The 21,496-nt window shown below is 44.6% G+C and overlaps 2 protein-coding genes across 4 annotated transcripts in view; one reads left to right on the top strand and one right to left on the bottom strand.

Moving 5' to 3' along the window:
* Positions 1-427, bottom strand: part of SPATA6L (spermatogenesis associated 6 like) — a 130,655-nt gene extending 130,228 nt beyond the window's left edge. For all 3 annotated transcript variants that reach the window (XM_083186006.1, XM_083186007.1, XM_083186008.1), the window contains exon 1: positions 155-427. The gene's annotated coding sequence lies outside the window, so the exon portion shown is untranslated. The remainder of the gene's footprint in view (positions 1-154) is intronic.
* Positions 296-20,323, top strand: CDC37L1 (cell division cycle 37 like 1, HSP90 cochaperone). Its single transcript, XM_083186009.1, has 7 exons — positions 296-463; positions 2,203-2,493; positions 13,457-13,544; positions 14,273-14,388; positions 15,629-15,751; positions 17,088-17,243; positions 19,728-20,323. The coding sequence occupies exons 2-7, from the start codon at positions 2,227-2,229 to the stop codon at positions 19,818-19,820; spliced, it is 843 nt and encodes a 280-aa protein (XP_083042135.1). The 5' UTR covers positions 296-463; positions 2,203-2,226; the 3' UTR covers positions 19,821-20,323.
* The last annotated feature ends 1,173 nt before the right edge of the window (positions 20,324-21,496 follow it).

Genomic DNA, 21,496 nt, shown 5'->3' with positions numbered 1-21,496 from the left:
AATGAGTGCTTATCAGAAAGTGTAGTAGATAGCTAGATAGAAAGACATAGAGATAGATAGATAGATAGATAGATAGATAGATAGATAGATAGATAGATAGATAGATAGATAGATAGATAGATAGATAGATAGATAGATAGATGACTGAACATACACTAGGTACAGAGGCAGCTGTATATCCTCTGAGAAGCGTCTCATTTCCATGGTAACGCAAACACTGCGACCCGCGAGTAACGGCCGCCTTACGCCGTCATTACGCACAACTCTGCGTGCCGCTCCCCGCGCCATTTTTGTTGAGGTACTTGTATAGGCACCGCCATCTTTCTTGTGGTCCAGTTACAGTATAGCAGCAGCCAAGATTTGGGTGTTTTGAGCGTTGTGCACTATTGGCTCTGCACGCCGGAAAGGGAGTGTGTTACACGTCCGGTTGTCTGCCCCTTTCGATGTTGTTTCGTGCTATCTGGTAAGTGTGTGTCCTGAAAAAAAAAAAAGATCGTTTTAATAATGTCCGAGACCTAACGGATCTGTGGTGGCTGTGCGCTGTGATACAGAAGAATATGTGCTGCAGAGTTTTAAGGAGCGGACTAAACTGCCCTCCACAAGTAGTATTTTAGTAGCAGAAGTATATATTGGACCATGAGATACCCTCAGTTACTTATATTTATAATTTACTTACTATGTATTACCACAATTATGTATAATTGTCGCACATGGCAGATGTGCTAAGCCTGGGGAGAGGTAAAGTGGAGATAAATAAACTACCAAACAGACCCTAACTGTCACTTTCCATAACCAGTCTGTAACATGGCAGTTAGGAGATGATAGGCTGGAACTTTATCTCCATCCACCATATCTCTTTCCAAGGCTAAAGGTGCCCATACACTAGTAAAGGAGCCCATACACGCTCTGTTGTGTCCGGCTCCATTCTGTACTATGCGATGCGCGCTCCCGTGTATCACATAGTACGGTACAAAAAGTATGTGCTGCACATATTTTTGTACTAGCTACACATCGTATCGGATCGCAGTGCATGCACAAAGCATGCGATCCGATACGATGTGAACTTTAAAAGTACATAACGGAGCCAAAAAACGGAGCGTGTATGGGCTCCTTTAGATTTATCTTCAGATCTGGCTGGTTGGAACAAAAACATGGTTATGGATGAGTGACAGTTTTCCAGCATTTCCAAGCAAATGGTCAACTGTCATTTTTTGTTCCATCCAGCCAGATCTGAAGATAAATCTGCATGTTTATGGCCACCTTAAGACCCCCACCCCCCATAGTGTGACTGTGCCGATTCAACCTGCTTGATGTAAATGGGGGTTAAAAAAGCGGGTTCTGTTATGCAGCAATTCAACTCAGGAAATTTTCTGGCTTGAACATGGGTGAGACCTGGGTTCAGGGGCAGTCCTGGTCATTTGACCCGGGACCCGTTTTCACCACTGGGGGAGTCAATAGCTCCCCACCGCAGAGTCCGGTGGTCAGTCTGGAGGTTGGGCAGGGGGGCGCATACAGCCTCCGCTAATGTACTATGCAGACAGCAGGGGAGGAGGTGAATGAATGTCTGTGTGCGGCATGCATTCACTTCATGGACGGAGGCTGGGGACATCCCAGCAGCTTTCCCAGATTTCCCGGTGCTTGGAGATGATGTCCTCTCCAAGTGCCGGATTAGGACCCGCCTGTCGGCATCATCAGCCCGGCATTATGCCGGGGGGCGCTGGTGTAAAAGGGGTCAAACGCCGGGTTGGAGCTGTGTCCTAAAACCCAGGTGCGACCCAGCGTTTTGGTGTAAAAGTGGTATAATGGTGTCATTAAATGGTTAAATTGGCAATACATGTGCAGGTGTAGCCACACTCATCATTGCTGTCTGGTTAGACCTAATGAGGGGCCACTTGTTAAGTGTGTATGCTTGCCAAATGTGTTGATCTGTGGGCATAGTATGTACCCAGTGCAAGCCACTTTCCTTTTGTTTTATTGATTTGTTAATAGAGTTTGTTTATGTGCTCTGTAAAACTGTGGACCCTTTGTGGTGCCATATAAATAAAGGATAATAATAGTTATAGATTCCTGATGGCATTAAAATATACAAATCTGAAAGATCTCACTGACTGCACAGTCATATTTGTTACATAAATCTTGATACCTATAATGCAGAAAAATATGCCATATTACTAGGTTAACAAAAGCAACTTTTATTTGCAGAGAAAAAGAACTATAAATAGTGGCATGGATTTGCCTTGCCAACAGCATTATGAGGGTGCCAGAAGATCCGTGGCATGTAAGTGGAGCTTGGCAGAAGCTCAGCACAAACTGAACAGTTTGGCACTTCATAATTCAGAATCCTTAGATCAAGAATGTGCCAAGGCCCAGACCGAGGTGTCAGAATTGCAACGTAGCGAAGAAGAATGGAGGCAGAAAGAAGCCGCTCTGCCACTGGGTGAGAACTGTGGAATGTCTTCTTCGGATGCCTTTAGTCAAGATGTATTTAATAAGGTACTGTAATATGCTACGCAGTGTTAATTATGACAGCTGTCTTTTAAAGGGAGGGTTGTCATTTGTCTGCACCCAATCACTATGCATCAGTCACAGTCTGAATTTACTTCTGGCCTTAATAGTTGGACAAAACCTTAACGTATTGTAGTAACATATATTGTTAGCTTTAAATAAGCCTTTCTGTATCTCTTGTTCTTCAACATAACTGAAAAGTATAAGAGCACCTTGCTTGGTAGTTGAGGTTCTATTTACCAACATGGCCCACATCCGGCCCACTAAGGAGTACTTTTAAAAGACCTCCAACTACAAGTAATATTTTTCCAGTATACAGTAACCCTTGTTAAACTGTAATGCTTCCACATCCATCACTAATACCGTTCAAGAACATACCTTAGGTGGAGACAGTGGAGAGCTTAGCCTTGGAGAGGAGAGGGAGGAAAGAGAAGGTGTTTGTTAGGGGTGTGTGTGGGAGGGGGTCAATTCCTTCCGCAAGAGAAAGTCTAATGGTCAGAGTCAATTTAATTAACAAAGGGAGCGCTTGGATAAAAATGTACAAAATTATTTTATTAACATTAATACATATAACAAGAAAAAAATCATGGTACTTATATGTTAGTTGGGCGCCCACTATAGTTAGTGCGCTCATACCCCCACTATCCATGTCGGCATGGAGTTGATTTTATATAGTGTGGCGAGCCCCACAAGGGGACGCGGAAAACGAAACAAATAGACCGGCACATAACTCGGAAGTAACACACTGTGTCTAATCTGCTTTGGAAATCTAGTCGTTGACTACTAGTGGTTATTAAATTGAATTCTTCATAAATAATTCATTATCCAGGTTATACCGTTACCATTAGTAATAACCTTTATAATATTTCCTTATAATATTCCTCAAAATATCTCTCAAATATTGTTGTCTTTCTGTATTTTTGATATTTTTGCTACACCTTTAGTCATCATCCCCTTGTATTTAAGAGCCTTCTTGGGCTCCTTTACATGCCATCATATATAGGTTCTCACTTTGTGAGTGTTATAAGTGTACTCATGTCTAGCGTAATTACTGATTGTCACTATATTTATGTATGTTTGCGGCTTTTAAAACATGCGCCGCAGTGTATTTATATTGCCCCTTAGCAGTATGTCTGCCTTTACTGTCATTCATGTTTTTTGTCCCATTTGCGATGTATTTCAGTAAATGGGGGGTATGTTTTTGTACGTAACCATGGTGATGGTAGCACTTTCATGATGTCATGCGCATCGCGCCGCCCTGCGTGGCGGCAGGTGACGCAATTTAGCACGGAGGGGTATAAAGCCATGTTTCTTTCAAATGATCAACAGCCTGAAGAAAATGTCCAAATAAAGGACGTTAAAACGTCGCTCATTTAACAACGTGTACCTGTTCCTTCTTTCTGCTGAGAGTGCCGCTCCAACCCCAGCAAGTGTGTGTGTGTGTGTGTGTATGTAACGTATGTATGTATGTATATGTGTATATATATATATATATATATATATATATATATATATATATATATATATATATATATATATATATATATATCTATCTCAATGTACATGTACATCCTTGTGCGGAATCTCATATCTATGCTATTATGGTTAATGTCAGTCGTGGTTTGCGCATGCAACTCAAACCATCAATGGTTTCTAGCCAATATTTAATCCCATCAATTGTAGAGCTATTGACGGCCAACCCTAATTGAAACTAAATAGTTGTTTATGGGCTGTGGATGGGGCTTGTTGGACAGCAGCAATAGCTTGTTTAGTCAGCCATACTAATAACTATGGTATCTGCTACTTGCAGTTATATTCCAAACTTCTTTTGTCACACAGACGTGAAGGCATACATTGGGGGCTGAGTTGCCTAATAGCTATTGCTGACCTAACACTGATGTTTGTTTTTAACAGATAAGAAAACATTGTAACAGTGTAAAAACAAAAAAATGAAGCCCTATAGCAGATGTTAGTGCCCAGAACGTTTACCCACTAGAAATTAGTATACAGTAAATATTACAAACAAAATTGTTGCTTAGAAAATATGTGTAAACATAAAACATGTTTTAAAACATTCCCATAGTAAACTGCAGCACATGGGAGCTTCTTTTTCCTTTTTTTCGGATGTTTAAAGTACAGATTTTCAGTCAGAAAGTATATCCTCAAAATAAGCAGATTCAAAGAAAAGAGGGCGCTCCAGCCTGAGGCATTATTATTTTCATGTTCTCGCTTATTTACAGAGTGCCAGCCTATTTTAAACCTTGCAATTATATATACATTTTTTTAATTCTTAGAAAATCTATTAAAGCATCCCTATTTATGTATTAAAATAAAATATAAAGAAAATTAGTTTGCCACGATAAGTAGGTTATTGCTACTGATCTGTCGATCATCTGATGTTTGCTCTTTTGCACAGCATGACCCCCCAGGGACTACAGTAGACCCAGGTGGATTTGGTGGATATGATTAGGGGCCAAGGGCAACACTGAAAACTGAACACACTCCGCTGTGTGTCCTGGACATCCCAGTGTGCAAAAGCATGAACATGAGATGATCTAATTACAGGCTTATGTGAGACCGTTCAGTATCTAATGTGATAAAATGGTTTTGTTATGTCATCTGAATACATTGTCAGTATTGTAGTATCATTTTTAAGAGTTTATTAACATTTTAAAGTATAATGCACCAGGTTTGCACTTTATATACTACTTTTTATAACTTAATTTTGAGGGTGTACTTGTTGACTGAATAACTTTACTGCTTTAAACATTTGAAGGCAAAGAAGCTCCTATGAATTGCATATTTATCCATTCTTGTACACAAGAGGGACGATTCAATTGTTTTTATGTGCCTGATCTTAATTTTATTATTGCGTTGATCATGCTCAAATAGACAGGGTTTAACAGGGAATATCATCTAATACCGTTTAAAATCCTAGTTTAGTCCTAGTCTGTACTTTGCACACATTTAGGAGGCTTTGACATGTTAATGTCACCCACGCTACTAACAGTCGTCTAAATAAAGCAACAATTGAATTGCTCCATTTTTGTGCCCACATTGAACACATGAATCACTTAGGGTGGTATTCAATGAGGCTGATTCGCCAGGTTTTTATGGCTATTTTGTGCTGTAAGGCGAATTTCTGACTAAAACGGTGAATCACCCTATTCGAAGACCAGATGGCGAATACATTTCAAGGTTTTTTTCGCCATGATTCACAGAGTAGCAATCGCTATCTTTTTATGGTGAAGTGGAAGGTGAACTTTTAAAATAAAGTGTTTTGTTTTTTACAATTGGTGTCAAAAAATCAGGAATTTTATTCTGAGGAGGGGCATGCTATTTTTATTTATGTGCTGTAAGCACATGAATATATATTTAATAAAAAAAAAAAATTAGTATTATTTTTTTTTTTTTTTTTTACACAGAGCAGCCAGCAGGGGGCCGAAGCCTAGCCACTCATTAGATATTCATATATTCACTTCACCCGATCATTACATATTCATGATCGGGTGTAGTGAATATGCCCGGTCCCCTGCTGGCACCCCCGGGGGGCAGCCTGTGCTGCCTGGCACCCGGGGAGCCCACCTCCCCCCCACAAACGTTCTGGGGCAGGCAGGGAGACTTCCATCTCCCTGCCTGCCACCGTCCTCAGGCTCCCTGCAGCGTTCGCCGCAGGAGCTCATATTCGCCGGTCAGGGGCAGCGAGCACCTGACTCATTGAATACCGGATCCGGCGAGGCTCCGGAACGCGGCGACCAGTGGCGAATGTGCAGCGAATCCTAAACAGGATTCGCTGCACGTCGCTGGTATTCAAATTGAATACCGCCCAAAATCTGTGAATAAATGACACAAAAAAGGACATAAAGAACACAACTTGTAGAGGTTTTTTTATTAACTTTTAGCATATTTTCTGTGATTTATACATATTCCCTATATGAAATTTTTTTTGTTTTTATCATGTTTACTATATTTCTTTGTATACATAATATCAACAATTTACAATAGGCAGCTGGGTGAATTTGTCAGTGCTGAAAAATAGCATTTTCTACCTAGGGAACAGAAACAGCGACTGATATAGGAACGGAGTTCCTATCCTTGACCTTGATACTTTGAATTCATTAATTTTTCTAAATCCTAATTAAAAGCCTGTCAAAATGACAGCTTAGTCTAGTGGTAGCCAACTCCAGTCCTCCAGAGCTACCAACAGTTCACATTTTTCAGACAACCTAGCTGCTTCACAGGTGCACTCATTACTCACTGACACATTTTAAAAGATCCACAGGTGGAGCTAATTACTTCACTTGTGATTCTGGGGGTTATTCTGATTCGCTGGGAAAGGCACAATCACTCTCTAATGGACAAAACCATAGGCACTGCAGGTGGGACCGATGTAACATGTGCAGAGAGCATTAGATTTAGGTGCGGGGTGTACTTCAAACTGAAATCTATATTGCAGTGTAAAAATAAAGCAGCCGGTATTTACCCTGCACAGAAACAATAAAACATCCAAATCTAACTCTCTCTCTCCACATGTTACATCAGCGCCCCTGTAGTGCATTAGAGAGAGATTCTGCCTTTCCAAGTGAATCAGAATAAACCCCTCTGTGAGGAGATTTGGAAAACATTAACTGTCGGTAGTTCTCTAGGACTGGAGTTGGCTACCTCAGGCTTAAGGTGCCCATACACTAGTAAGATTTATCTGCAGATCTGACTGGTTGGAACAAAAACATGATTATGGATGAGTGACAGTTTGTTAGTTTTCCATCATTTCCAAGCAAATGGTCAACTGTCATTTGCTCTCATCCATAACCATGTTTCTCCCTCGGCCAGCAGGGGACACTGCAGTCATAACGTGTGGGATAGCATGGTGTACTGGAGGAGTCGGCACTTTAAGAAAATTTGAATGTGGCTGGCTCCTCCCCCCTTCTATCCCCCCCAGACCTCAGTCTTAAAAAAGTGCCCGGAGGAGTCGGTCTCCTGGGCAATAGTCTCCTTTGGGAGATTAGGTTTTTTATTTAATTTTGTTTATTTTCTACTATTTTTATTAATAGAGACAGGCAGACAGGACGGTCTGCCTGCAACGAAGAATCCTGGAAGGGAGCAGTCGACACTGCACGCAGTGTTTCCTCTGCTTCCCAAGCCACCGGAGCTTCGCTCCGGGGACCCGCCGCAGCTGCATGCGGCGTGCGTCCGGGTCCAAGGCTACGTTCCCCCGGCTTCCAGGACACAAAGAAAGGGGGCCAGCCAGAAGCGCACTGGCTGGGGAGAGTGTCAGTCGGCCGCAGCCATTGATGGTTGCCGGCAGCGCTGACGCGGCTGGCTTCAGGTTCCCGCCCAGCAGATCGGCGCGGGAAGCGTACGCGTCAGGAGGGCGGTGCTTCCCTCGTGCTTCTCCTGAACAGACGACGCCATTACACGGAGCGCAGCATCTCTCCGCTACTGTAAAGCAGCATCAACCCTGCAGTCCCGGTGTACCGGCTCCTGTTTGGGCTTCAGCGCATCCCCAGGGACCTCAGCAGTACTGTGAGTCAGGGGAATATCCCCAGTTCAACACAATCGGGGGGAAGGCTTGGCTCCTCTCTCCCTGTTCTCTCTCAGGCCTCTGCCTTACCTGTGCTTAGAGCGCCTGTGACTGTGTGTGTGTGTGTGTTGATTAACAGGGGTAGTTGCTCTGGGGGACTTCTGTCTACACTAATATGGCAGGAAGGGCTACCTCCTCTAAGGCTGCACAAAAAGTGTACACTTGCAAGGACTGCAAGCAGCAGTACACGCAGCACATTAAGGGTGTCTCCCTTTGTGGCCCTTGCTATACACGTATACAGACCGCTGCAAGGGTGCAGGTTGCTGTTACTCCTAGTTCCCCTGGGCCTCAGGATACCACCCAGAACTCTGGGGATGTGTTACAGACCCTCCTTTCTAACTTCACAGCTGAAATGGAGGCTTCCAGAAAGGACAGGGAAGTTTTTCACTCTCACCTGTCGCAGCTTGCTACTACTGAGCCACTATGGGCTTCATCCCTTATTCAGTCGGTTGACTCCCTAAAACAGTCTGTATCTTCCTACTCCCAAACTAGACCCTCTTCACCTCCAGTGAAGAGAAGAGCAGTGCCGGCTATAGTCCTAGCAGACGACACTGATAACTGTATCCCCTTAGAGGAGGGGGAATTTCCTCCAGATCTGGCTCAGGATCCTATTGGGGATGACCTTCCAGAAGATGAGGTGCAGGGAGTGGAAGGCCTGATCAGAGAAATTCGGGACACTTTTCAGATTGCTGATACCTCAGCACCACCTCAGGTATCTATTTTTGGTAGAGTTCAAAAACACCCCCTAACCTTCCCAGACTCAGAGGAGTTAGATGACCCTCTTTTAAAAGTCTGGAAATCTCCTGACAGAAAATTTCAAATGTCAAGGAGATTAAAGGTCCTTTACCCCTTCTCAGATAGCTCAAGAGAAAAATGGGAGACCCCTCCCACTCCGGATGTGTCTCTATCCCGCCTATCCAAGAAAACCACACTCCCTATACCTGGGGCAGTGTCCCTAAAAGAATCTCAGGATAGACGCTTGGATAGTTCTCTTAAGAACATTTATTCAAATGTAGGAGTTCTGCTCCGCCCTGCTCTGGCATCTGCTTGGGTAGCCAGAGCAATGGAAAAATGGGCTTCTGACCTTGTCACTGGTTTAGAACAAAACACTCCGCGGGATGAACTACTTCCCTTGGCAGAGTGCATCAGGGATGCCTCTTCATACATAGGTGAAGCGGCTTCTGATATTTCAGTTTTAGGAGCTAAGGCCTCGGCCTCCGCAGTGGTGGCCAGACGCTCTGTTTGGCTGCGTTCATGGCAGGCCGAACCAGAGATCAAAAAGGCTGTGGAAGGCCTTCCTTTCACGGGTGACATGCTTTTTGGTCCAGATCTAGATAGGCTGATCTCACAGGCAACGGGGGGAAAGTCGCCTTTCCTTCCTTCTTCTGCTCCGGCTGCAAAAAGGCCATTTGTGTCTCCTACTTTTCGGTCCTTTCGAGGTAACGCAGGGTTTAGAGGTAGGTCCAGGGGAGGTTTCTCATCCTACAGAGGCCGCCGAGGACGTGGTGCTAGAACAGCACAACCCTCAGCCACTTCCTCCCTTAGAGACCAGAAGGCCACTGAAAAACCGGTGGCATGACGGTCTCCCTGCTCACCTGGGGGATCCCGAGGTGGGCGCCAGGCTGTTGTTGTTTGCAGACACTTGGAAGTCCCACTGCAAAGACGCCTGGGTACTCCAGATAGTGACTCAGGGTTACAAACTGGAGTTCACGGCCCCACCTCCAACCTTATTTTTTCCAATAGGCCTTCCATCTTGTGTGGAAACAGCCTCAGCTCTCTGCGGCTCCATCCAGTCTCTCATTCTCTCAAAAGTAATCATCCCGGTTCCACCTCATCAACGGGGAACCGGGTATTACTCAAGCATCTTCGTCGTGCCAAAACCAGACGGCTCCGTCCGTCCTATTCTCAACTTAAAGAACCTAAACGAATTTGTGTTTTATCACAAGTTCAAAATGGAGTCAATTCGTTCAGTAGTAACATCTTTGGAAAAAGGGGAATATCTTCTTTCCCTGGATATAAAAGACGCATACTTACATATCCCCATTTGGGAACCACATCAGAGATTCCTCAGGTTCGCCATCCAAGACAGTCACTACCAGTTCAGAGGTTTACCCTTTGGCCTCTCATCCGCCCCGCGGGTTTTTACAAAGGTGCTGGCCTGTATGGTCACCGCTCTTCGTCTACAGGGCGTGACCATCATACCTTACTTAGACGATCTCCTCTTAAAGTCGCCATGTCAACAGAAGTTAGAGGCAGATGCCCTTCTGACCTGCAATTTCCTAACACAAAACGGGTGGATAGTAAACTTCAGAAAGTCACAACTAAACCCGTCTCAAAGACTTCAGTTCCTAGGTCTGATACTGGACACAGTCCAGGAAAGGGTATTCCTTCCAATGGACAAAATCAGGACCCTTCAGTCGAGAGTACGTCAGATCCTGCTTCTACGCAGAGTCTCTGCACATCTTTGTACTCGCCTGTTGGGGTTGATGGTGGCCTCCTTCGAGGCTCTCCCATACGGCCGCTTCCACTCACGGGAGTTCCAAGGGAATTTGTTATCCCAGTGGTCGGGATCACACCTTCAGATCCACAAGAGAATCACCCTGTCACAAAAAGCCCGCACCTCTCTTCGGTGGTGGCTCCATACCCCGAATCTGTTGCAGGGCCGCAGTTTCAGACCCTGTACGTGGACCATAGTGACGACGGATGCCAGCCTCCGAGGCTGGGGAGCAGTGGCCCTGAACCACAGGTTTCAGGGAAGATGGTCACTCCAAGAATCCAAACTCCCCATAAACATCCTGGAGTTGCGAGCCATCAGACTCACCCTGTTGCAGGGACACGACCTGCTCAGGGGACGTTCAATAAGGATTCAGTCCGACAACATGACAGCAGTGGCCTATGTAAATCGGCAAGGGGGCACAAGGAGCCGTGCCGCCATGAGAGAGGTTCGACCCATTTTAGAATGGGCAGAGGCTCATTCCACAGATTTCTCGGCAGTTTTCATCCCAGGGGTGGAAAATTGGCAGGCGGACTATCTCAGTCGACAAGATTTCCACCCAGGGGAGTGGGCCCTCCATCCGGAGGTGTTTCATCAGATCACCCTCCGGTGGGGGACTCCACAGATAGATCTGATGGCCTCCAGACTGAACCATCAGCTGCCTCTCTATTGCGCCAGGTCACTGGATCCAGCGGCGGCGGCAGTAGACGCCTTGTCCATTCGGTGGCCATACAGACTTGTCTACATTTTCCCTCCGTTTCCTCTTCTGCCAAGAGTCCTCAAAAAGATAAAGAGGGAGGACACAACCGTCATCTTAGTGGCACCGGATTGGCCGAGGAGATCGTGGTACTCCGACCTCAAGCTCCTGTCAGTAGACGCTTGGCGCCTCCCAATGCGTCCAGACCTACTTCAACAAGGACCATTCGGTTACCAAAACTTAAGTCATCTGCATTTAACGGCCTGGCTATTGAGGCCAATCTGCTAAAAAGGAGGGGAATCCCATCTTCGGTTATTCCCACCATGTTAAAGGCCAGGAAGGGGGTCACATCGGCCCACTATCATAGGATATGGCGGGCCTATATCCGTTGGTGTGAGTCCATGAAGTTTCCAAGGGCTGTATTTCATTTGTCCAGACTACTACAATTCCTACAGGTGGGTTTAAACTCCGGTCTCCGGTTGGGCTCGTTAAAGGTACAGGTCTCTGCCCTTTCTATCTTTTTCCATCGAAGGTTAGCCCTTATCCCGGAGGTGCAAACATTCCTAAAAGGAGTACTGAGAATACAACCACCGTTTGTATCACCTACAGAGCCATGGGAACTCCCACTGGTACTGAACTTCCTTAAGTCAGACCTGTTTGAACCTTTTTCCTCGGTAGACATTAAATATCTCACATGGAAGACGGTCATGTTACTGGCTTTAGCTTCGGCGCGCCGAGTATCAGAGCTTGGGGCTCTTTCTTGCCGAGCTCCTTTCTTAATCTTCCACAAAGACAGAGCAGAGCTAAGGACCCGAAAGGATTTTTTGCCAAAGGTAGTTTCGGCATTTCATGTAAATGAACCCATCGTGATTCCAGTCTTATCTGGAGAATCTAAGTTGCTGGATGTAGTTCGGGCCTTACGAATTTATCTGAAACGTACGGCAGATGTACGAAAATCTGATAATCTTTTCATCCTGTATGGAGCCGAAAAGAGAGGATGGCCAGCCTCGAAACAAACGCTGGCCCGCTGGCTTTGCCTGACCATAAAGGAAGCCTATGTGCAGGCTCAAAGACAGGCACCGGCTACCATATCAGCCCACTCCACCAGGTCGGTAAGTACGTCCTGGGCCCTGGCTAGGGGGGTTTCCCTTGCACAAGTGTGTAGGGCGGCCACTTGGGCTGGTACAAATACCTTCGCTCGGTTTTACAGGTTCGACACCTTTGCCACTTCTGAAGCATCTTTTGGAAGGGCGGTGTTGCAGGAATCCCAGGGCTCTCCCACCCGGGAGTAGTGCTTGGGTATTATTCCCACACGTTATGACTGCAGTGTCCCCTGCTGGCTGAGGGAGAAATAAGGAATTTGGTACTCACCGATAATTCCCTTTCTCCAAGGCAGCAGGGGACACTGCACGCCCACCCAGCGCTAGTCTTCCTGCCATACAGAAATTGTACTTACCTTTAACATAAAGGGTGAACATGCAATTGTATGTTTGTTAAAAGTTCTTCTTTTTCTATGTTTCTATATGTACAAGTGTGTCTGTTGATACATATTTGCTGTTTTTTCAATGTGTGTTGGCCTAATCTCTGTTTTCTCTGAGTGACAGTATCCTCCTCCTGTCGGTTGCTTGCCCTATCATCTCCTCTCGCGGACACAGTTTTTTAAGACTGAGGTCTGGGGGGGATAGAAGGGGGGAGGAGCCAGCCACATTCAAATTTTCTTAAAGTGCCGACTCCTCCAGTACACCATGCTATCCCACACGTTATGACTGCAGTGTCCCCTGCTGCCTTGGAGAAAGGGAATTATCGGTGAGTACCAAATTCCTTATTTTTGTTCCAACCAGACAGATCTGCAGATAAATCTGCGTGTGTATGGCCACCTTTAGTCCCTATCTGTGCCTACCTCCAATCTCTGCCTTCACAGCTCCTTATCTCCACATCCAGGAAGTTTGAAGCATATCATTTTGTTTTCACTTTCTGTTAAGAAGCAATTTGGTCTGTCAAGTGACCTCTAGTGGTAACTGGCAGTAATTCACCTAAAAAAAGTTGAGGAGGATTTAGTCTTATGAAATGGAATTGTGTGTTTTCCATTGGAGCCTTTACTTTTGCATTGATGGTGCTCATTTGGATAATAAGGAATGGGCTTCTCCCTTTACTCTAATTGTTTTTGTTTTTCCCACAGAGTTTTATCAATCAGGTTAAAACCAGAGAGGTAGACGATGACTCTCAATCTTTTTTACAGAAATATGATACCAAAATTCGGCACTTTGGTATGTAGAATCTTCTTTTATCCCTGTATACATACCATATTGTCCTACAATTTATTACAAATAAAAATAAGCAATGTTGTATTTTACAATTTCATCTTTTGATATAAAGATTATTAAAATAATGTGTGTGTTGCATCTGGATTTTCTAGACTACTTTACAAATCAGACTTTGTTCTAACAACGTAATGTTTCTATAAGACATAGGGGTAAATTGACTAAATCTTCTAAAAGTCAAAAGTGGGGATGTCGCCCATAGAAACCAATCAGATTGTGTCTATCATTTTCTAGAATGCATTATAGCAATGATAGCTAGAATCTAAATGGTTGCTATGAACAATAACATCCCCACGTTTCACTTCTAGAAGCTTTAGTAAATTTACCCCATTTTTGTAGGCAGTAAAATAGTTATCAGTGGGCAGCGCTTTCAATATAAGAAAATCCTGTACAACATTGCAGTATATTATACTGATAACAAGACTTGTTGTTCAAAAGGTGATAAAATGGAGAGTGATAAACAACCAGCTCCTACATGTCCTTTTTCAAACCCAGCCTATAACATGACAATTAGGAGCTGAATGGCAGGCTGTTTATCACTGTCCATTTTATCACTTTTTGAAGCTTGATACATCTGGCCCTATATCCTTTCTAATCCTATAGTCTGTGCTGATGACCTTAGTTTTGCTGGTACGTGTGGGTGACTGACTGCTGTCTGTGTGCCTCCCTGCCAGGAATGCTCAGCAGATGGAATGACAGCCAGTGCTTCCTGTCCGAGTACCCAGATCTTGTGTGTGAAGAAACTGCCAGATATCTCCTGCTGTGGTGTTACCATTTAGAAAGTGAGCAGGTATTCTCACCATGCTATCAACATGCTATACTGGGCACTGCTAACATCTTTTGGCCTTTTAGCTATCTACTGTATTGGTTATTCACCATATAGATGAAACAAATATAATTACATTTTACTATTAAGTGGGATATTTATCAAAGCATAAAGATAAAAGTGGAGAAAAATAAAGCCCTAACCAATGAGCACCTAACATTTTCAAACACGGCCTTTATAATGAGCCTTAGAAGCTGGTTGATTAGTGCTAGCTATCGCTCTCTAATTGATCTCCATGGTTTGATAAATACCACCCTAAGTGGCAACTTGACTTTATAGTACCTTTATATGATACTTTAGTGCTGCAAACAATTATTTTTTGTCACCTAGTGGCAAGCTAAGCTGTCCTCACACACAACATAACAGTGGCAGTTAGATTAGTAATGCAGCACAGGTGGCATCGTCCACTAACAATCAAAACAACTTATGAATATTGGTCATGCTGGAAGTTGACTTCTATTGCTCTGTATATAAATTGGAAGTGGTTGTTCGAATTGTGAGGGAAGTTAATTGCAGACACACATTGGTGTCTCTGCCATGTAACCAGCGGTGGCTCTTACCTCTGCGGAAGAGGGGGGCTGCCGCGATGTGGGCCCCCCTCCAATGCCACCGCTGCGCTCGTAAACACCTCCAGCTGTCGCCGCATATCCCAGGCTCCGGCCGCTGGTCCCTGTCGCGGGGCCGGTTCATGCACAGTAGCTTCTTCAGTACTGCATATGCGCTAGCCCCCACCCTTTATGGACATATTCCGGGTCCTGGGTCCGGCGCAGTATCGTCCTCGTACTGCACATGCGCAGAACCCAGTTTTTATGGCCTGCCACTCAGCAGCCCATGTAGAGGCGTCCCGGAGGGAGGGAACACCACCCAATGGGACTGCCTCGGGTGAATGGCAGGTCAGACTTCCAATAGGAAGTCACTGCCAGTCACCCTGAAGCTAGAGCAGTCTCACACACTGCATCTGTCTCCACTTAAGCAGAAAACAGTGGTAGATTTTACCTGCGAGGCTGCAGCCCATAGGTAAAAACCGCCACTGCATGTAACTCTTCACCTGATAAATCAGCCCCATCTGCAGTGCACATGGTTTTGTCCATTAAAGAAGGAGTGTGCTTTTGCAAACCAACCAGAATCAGGCCCTATGTGTGATACTGTATTAGTATGTAGCTCTCTGCCAAGTATAATTTTATTTTTTTCTTTATACTTGCAGAAGAAAGCACTTATGGAGCAAGTTGCTCATCAAGCAGTTGTTATGCAGTTTATTATTGAAATGGCGAAGAGCTGTAGCGTGGATCCAAGAGGATGTTTTCGCTTATTTTTCCAAAAAGCCAAAGTTAGTACCTTTTTATATAGAATGCATTTACTTGACATTTCACCTGATGTGTTTGCACTATCAGTTTCCACTAATGAAAAATAGATCTACTTGCTTAATGTTCATTTTAGGACCCAGGATCTTCCAACCAGTCTTCCCTGCCTGCGATGTTGCACTCTGCTGTAGTGCTTCTAGCATTGTGGTCTGTATTTCAGCAGCAATATACAGAACATACCTGTGCTAGGAACACCACAGCAGAGCGCAAAACCCTATTCAGGGAAGAGGAACTGCACTGGGTTTTGAAAGATGCCGGGTGCTACAATGAACACTCCGTGCTAAGTTAAGATAACTCGACATGTAAAAATAAGATGGGTTAAAAATATTTTATTAAAAAAAACTCAGTGTGTCGACCTAGACATTGTCTGTAAATTCATCAACACCCAGAATATTGGCTATGATTGCGAGAACTAAGATCTGGGTCAGTGATGATAAGGAAGTCTCTTCTGATGTATGAAAATTCCCATTGCAAATATTTCTGGTATGTACCACATGTGAAGGTTTCTTTTTTAAGTCTTGATGGTTCTGCAGTAACCATTTTGCATGAGCAGCACTCGCCACCGGTCAGCAGAGACCCAAGCCTGCAATAATTAATAGGTTTCCGCTATTTGTGATGACACGGAACGGTGAGTTGGCATCAGATGTAGCAGCAGTCGTGAGGATCCACACCAGAATCAGCATTCTCAAGCTTAGAACATCTGACACTCTGGAGGGGAGGTTGCCAGACACAGAAATTTTACTTATACAATGGGTCCCTGCAAGTTAGCAGCAGGTACACCACCACTTAAAGCAACCACAGAGCGTCTCCCAAGAGGAGTTGTCCTGTCTCCTATTTTCTGGGGCTCTGCTTATAATCTCTGCAGCAGCAACAGGTGTGTTGCTGATGTGGCAGTGTCTAACCAGTGGTCATGCCCAGAGATTTCGGTAGCCACTTAAGCTCTAGTTGGCATGTAGGGTCTCTCCTCCTGAACAAGATGATTCCTGTGTTGGTGACCTGTAGTACAATGTGTTTTGGTCCTCCCAGCGACCTTATTAAATAAAAAGAGAAGACAAATAGCTAAGCCAAATTTTCCACACTCTGCTCAATCATGAATATCCGTTAAAACTGTATAATAATGGCAGAGCGAATTTAAATCAAATGAAATGAGTTGGAACAAAACAAAGTGAAGTGAATTACACAATGCTAACAAAATCATAATTCAGATTATATTTGTGCTGTGGTTGAAATGGCAAGGCAATTCATACTAAACTGTTAATAATATTATTTACAATGCCATTTATTACACACTGTTATTTGCAGGAAGAAGAAGAAGGGTATTTTGAAGCTTTTCAAAGTGAACTTGAAGCATTCAAATCAACAGTTCGAATGCACATTGAGTCCCAAAGATATGAGAATGCAATGGGACATAATAGATCTTTTCTTGGACATATGGGTACACAGTGTTGTAATCAGCAGGTATGCTTTAGTATAATCGCATGTACTTTGTATGTAGACAAATATGGTGCATTATTATAGTGCAAAATAAATCCTATTTTCCCTGCCCTGCTGGCAGCAGAGCTCCTGCTTCTAAAGGTGCCCATATGCTTGTCCGATTTGGGACGATTTCGCCAGATCCAGACAAGACTTATCCAGCTGAGAAATCGGGCCAAAACGGATGTGTTTGACACCTCATCCGACCCGATGCGTGGTCCCGTTAGCATCGGGTTGGACCCTACAGATTGAACCTGCTGCAGGTTAAATCTGTTGGATCGGACCCATCAGCGGCACATCGCTGGTGCTTTTTAGCACCCACAATGTGTTGGTCCGATTCATAGGTGTGTGACAGCGGTGAAGCAAAGCGGTCACACATCTATGTTGAATTTGAAAAGACTGGCCGGACACTGATTGGCTGAGATCAGCCAATCAGAGTCCAGACAGTCTTTGCAAAATGTTTTCAAATTCAGCAGTGCTTCCCGTGATGCTGCCCAGCAAATAGCGTTAATTGGTTCCCAGCCACCACACAGACCCCGCTGACTTAGATCCACTTCAATCTGGCTTTCGCCCACTTCATTCCACTGAGACTGCCCTAGTGAAAGTCACCAATGACCTGCTGTCAGCCAAATCCAAGGGTCACTTCTCCCTGCTTATCCTTTTGGACCTCTCTGCTGCCTGACACTGTGGATCACCCTCTCCTCCTCCACACACTCCAAAACATTGGCCTCTCTGGCACAGTCTTCAACTGGTTTTCCTCTTACCTCTTCAACCATTCCTTCTCAGTCTCTGCCTTTGGCTCTACCTCACCACCTTCTATCCTTCCTGTCGGGGTCCCTCAGGGTTCCGTCCTTGGCCCCCTTCTGTTCTCTCTGTACACCTCCTCTCAGGGTGCACTCATTAACTCCTTTGGCTTCCAATATCACCTCTATGCAGATGACACCCAAATCTACCTCTCCTCCTGAGCTGTCCCCCACTGTTTTCTCTCAAGTTTCCAACTGCCTCTCTGCCATCTCCTCCTGGATGTCTGAGTGATTTCTGAAGCTGAATATGGACAAAACCGAACTTATTATCTTTCCCCCACCCAGAGCTATGCCCCCTATTAATATCTCTATCACTGTTAACAACACCATCATCTCCCCCGTTCCCCAACTCCGCTGCCTGGGTGTCACTCTTGACTCCTCCCTCTCCTTTGCACCCCACATCCAAGCCCTGGCCCATTCTTGCCGGTTTCAGTTACGCAACATTGCTCGCATCAGGCCCTTTCTCTCAGAGAGTGCAACTAAGCTGATCATCCACTCATTGGTCATCTCACGGCTCGACTACTGCAATGTTCTCCTCACCGGCCTCGCTCAATCCCAACTGGCTCCTCTCCAATCTGTCCTCAATGCTGCAGCCAGGCTTATCTTCCTATCCCGCCGCTCTAATTCTGCCACTCCCCTTTAACTAAATCTGCACTGGCTTCCTTTCCCCTACAGAATCCTCTTCAAACACCTCACACTCACATACAGGGCCATCTCTAATTCCATTGCTCCATATATCTCTAACCTCATCTCCATTCATACACCCTCCCGCCCTCTACGGTCGGCTGATGACTGTCATCTCTCCTCCACCCTGATCACTGCTTCCCATGCTAGAGTACTGGACTTTGCCCGTGCTGCACCTCTTCAGTGGAACGCACTCACTCGCTCCATTAGACTCTCCCCGACCTTGCAAAGCTTCAAACGGGCACTGAAAACTCACCTATTCATCAAAGCATACCCGTCCACTGCATAAACCAGCTGGTTCTCCGACCCTTGCCTGTTTACATCCTGCTATCTAACCACCACCCACTCGCTTGCACCTCTTGTAATCTGTCTGTCTCCCCTTCCTACTAGATTGTAAGCTCCTCCGAGTAGGGCCCTCTTCCCTCCTGTTGTCAAAGCCCACTTCTCTTCACATTTTGCTCACAGCTCTCCTATACTCCAACACTCAGTGACCATCTTTGTCCGCATACTCATCTCCATCATTGGCATCAAGCCTCTAGTTGTATGTTGATTGAGTCCTCACTACTTACATTTAAGCTGTAATGTGTATTGAACTGTGGTGCTCTTTATTTGTACTGTATTTTTGTTATTTATTCAATGTTATGCCAAGCTTTGTCTCCCTGTATTGTTCCTTTGTACTGCGCTGCGAAACACTTGTGACGCCTTATAAATAAAATTATAATAATAAATAAATATATATATATATATTTTCTAATACCATAGATTTTTCTGACCTAGCACTCCAATGAAGAGCTCAGCATACCAGTGAGAGAGACCATTATTGGTATTAACCAGAAATTGTAGTGTAAATGCCTGTTGCTGGTTTTCCCAGATGTGGTTTGTTCTTTTCATGAATGCTCTTATTTTTAAGTAAAAAAAAATATTTTTGTTGCAATCACAAGAGTGTAATTTCCATTCTGGATGTTTCTTACTCTGATTACAGGATATTCTACAGTGTCAAAGTACTGATCTGAGTCACTTTAAATCCATGGAGCAGACTGAGGAAGAGGACGCAAAGATGATGGATATACTATAATGTCTAATGAAGAATTGCAGCCAGTATTGCCAAATGAACCCAGTATGGCTGTGTCCTTCTCAGTGACATTTACTACTAAACAATACTGCACTTTATTTATTGGTTTTAGTTTTTTCATCGGGTAATATGCCCAGATGATTTTGTGGTGTCTTACAGCGTGAACATATTGCTGCTATTTTTCCATGTCAGACAGGTGAATGGAACTGATTGCAATGCTTCTGCCAATAGTAGTTTTGCCTTCAACCTAGCGCCTTGGTTTTTAATGAGGAAAAGTATTAAAATCTTGAATAAAGCGAAAACCGTACTATGTACCTAACTCAGATTGGCCTGTTGCTCTGGAACACAGTTGCTTTCTCCTGCCATCATGATTCATTTTATTTTTTTAACTACAGGGGAAAGAAAATGTATATAGTAACCTCTTCTTTTTTTACCACAGAATGACCTGATTCAATACTGAAAATGTATCTTAAAAGTTTACTTCTGAGATAAAATCATTTGGTTTGAATTATTGTTTTTTTTATTTGAAATATTTAAAGTTACAAAAATGTACCGTAGCAACGATAAAAAAATGAACAGTACATGGTAGGGGAGTAAAGCTCTGCAGTGGGAAAAACAATGAACAATTGCTAGGTGCAAGTCAAAGCAGGTATTGCAGAATACATTTTACATTTGTAGTGCAGCAAGGTACATAGGGGCAGATGTATGAACGTTCGTTATGGGGGAGAAGGGGTATTAGCGCACGTTATGTGCGCTGATACCGCTTCTCCCCCATGTATGAAGCAGCCAGCGTGCGGTACAGCACAGAGGCGCTATGCGCCCCTGTCCATATCGGCGCTGCTATCAAAATGATAGCAGGCCGAATGTATGAACGGACAGCATCGCTGACCGTTCCGCACGAAGCCGGGTTTGGCTTCGCCAGCATCAGGCTGGCGAAGCCCTATCTAAACAGCAGGGACAGCGCTGTCCCTGCTGTCAGCTGTGGGCTGCGCTGGGGATCTCGTGTGAACAGCGAGATCCCGCGCATGCCCAGTGCGGCCGGCCGGGGGACAGGAGATAGCGCATCAGTATTAACTGATGCGCTATCTTCAGAAAGGGACATCGCCGGAGGGGGGAGTTAACGCTCCCCCGCTTCGGCAGACAAGATGTTAATACATCTTGTCGATGTCCCTTCCTGCTTCGCCTCGCTATTGAGGCGAAGCAGGAAGTATCATAGCGGCGCGATAAGCGCTGCTATGATACATCTGCCCCATATTGTGTGTGAGTGTGATCTATATATTACCAGCTAAGCTATTCTGCTACCTTGTGATTGCCTGTGTTTCTGTATGTGTGAAAGATGTAGTTTCACTTGCTGCCAACAGGTGGCAGTGTTTCAGTTACACACGGATTCTAGACATATATGTATAAGATATGGTCTGTCTGCCTAAAGATTCAAAGTGGAGACCCAAATGAAAATACCATTCAAATGGTCCTCAAAGGCCAGAATAGAGCAGAAATATTGGGGTTATACCATAATGAAATGAGAGGAGATGGGTTGCTAGACAGTTTGTATCTCTTAGTACAGAGATCCCAAAACTTTAGGTGTGGGATGATACAGAGAAGTGAGAGTAGGGAGGCTAACTTTTGTGACTGGGGGAAGCATAAAAGGGCAACAGCTGGGCTTAGGTAAGAAGCTAAAT

Source organism: Crinia signifera, chromosome 1 (genome assembly GCF_055691185.1).
Source record: "Crinia signifera chromosome 1, ASM5569118v1, whole genome shotgun sequence".
Lineage (NCBI taxonomy): Eukaryota > Metazoa > Chordata > Amphibia > Anura > Myobatrachidae > Crinia > Crinia signifera.
The sequence above is the reverse complement of the archived record's forward strand: the minus strand, read 5'-3'. Positions and strand labels throughout refer to the sequence as shown.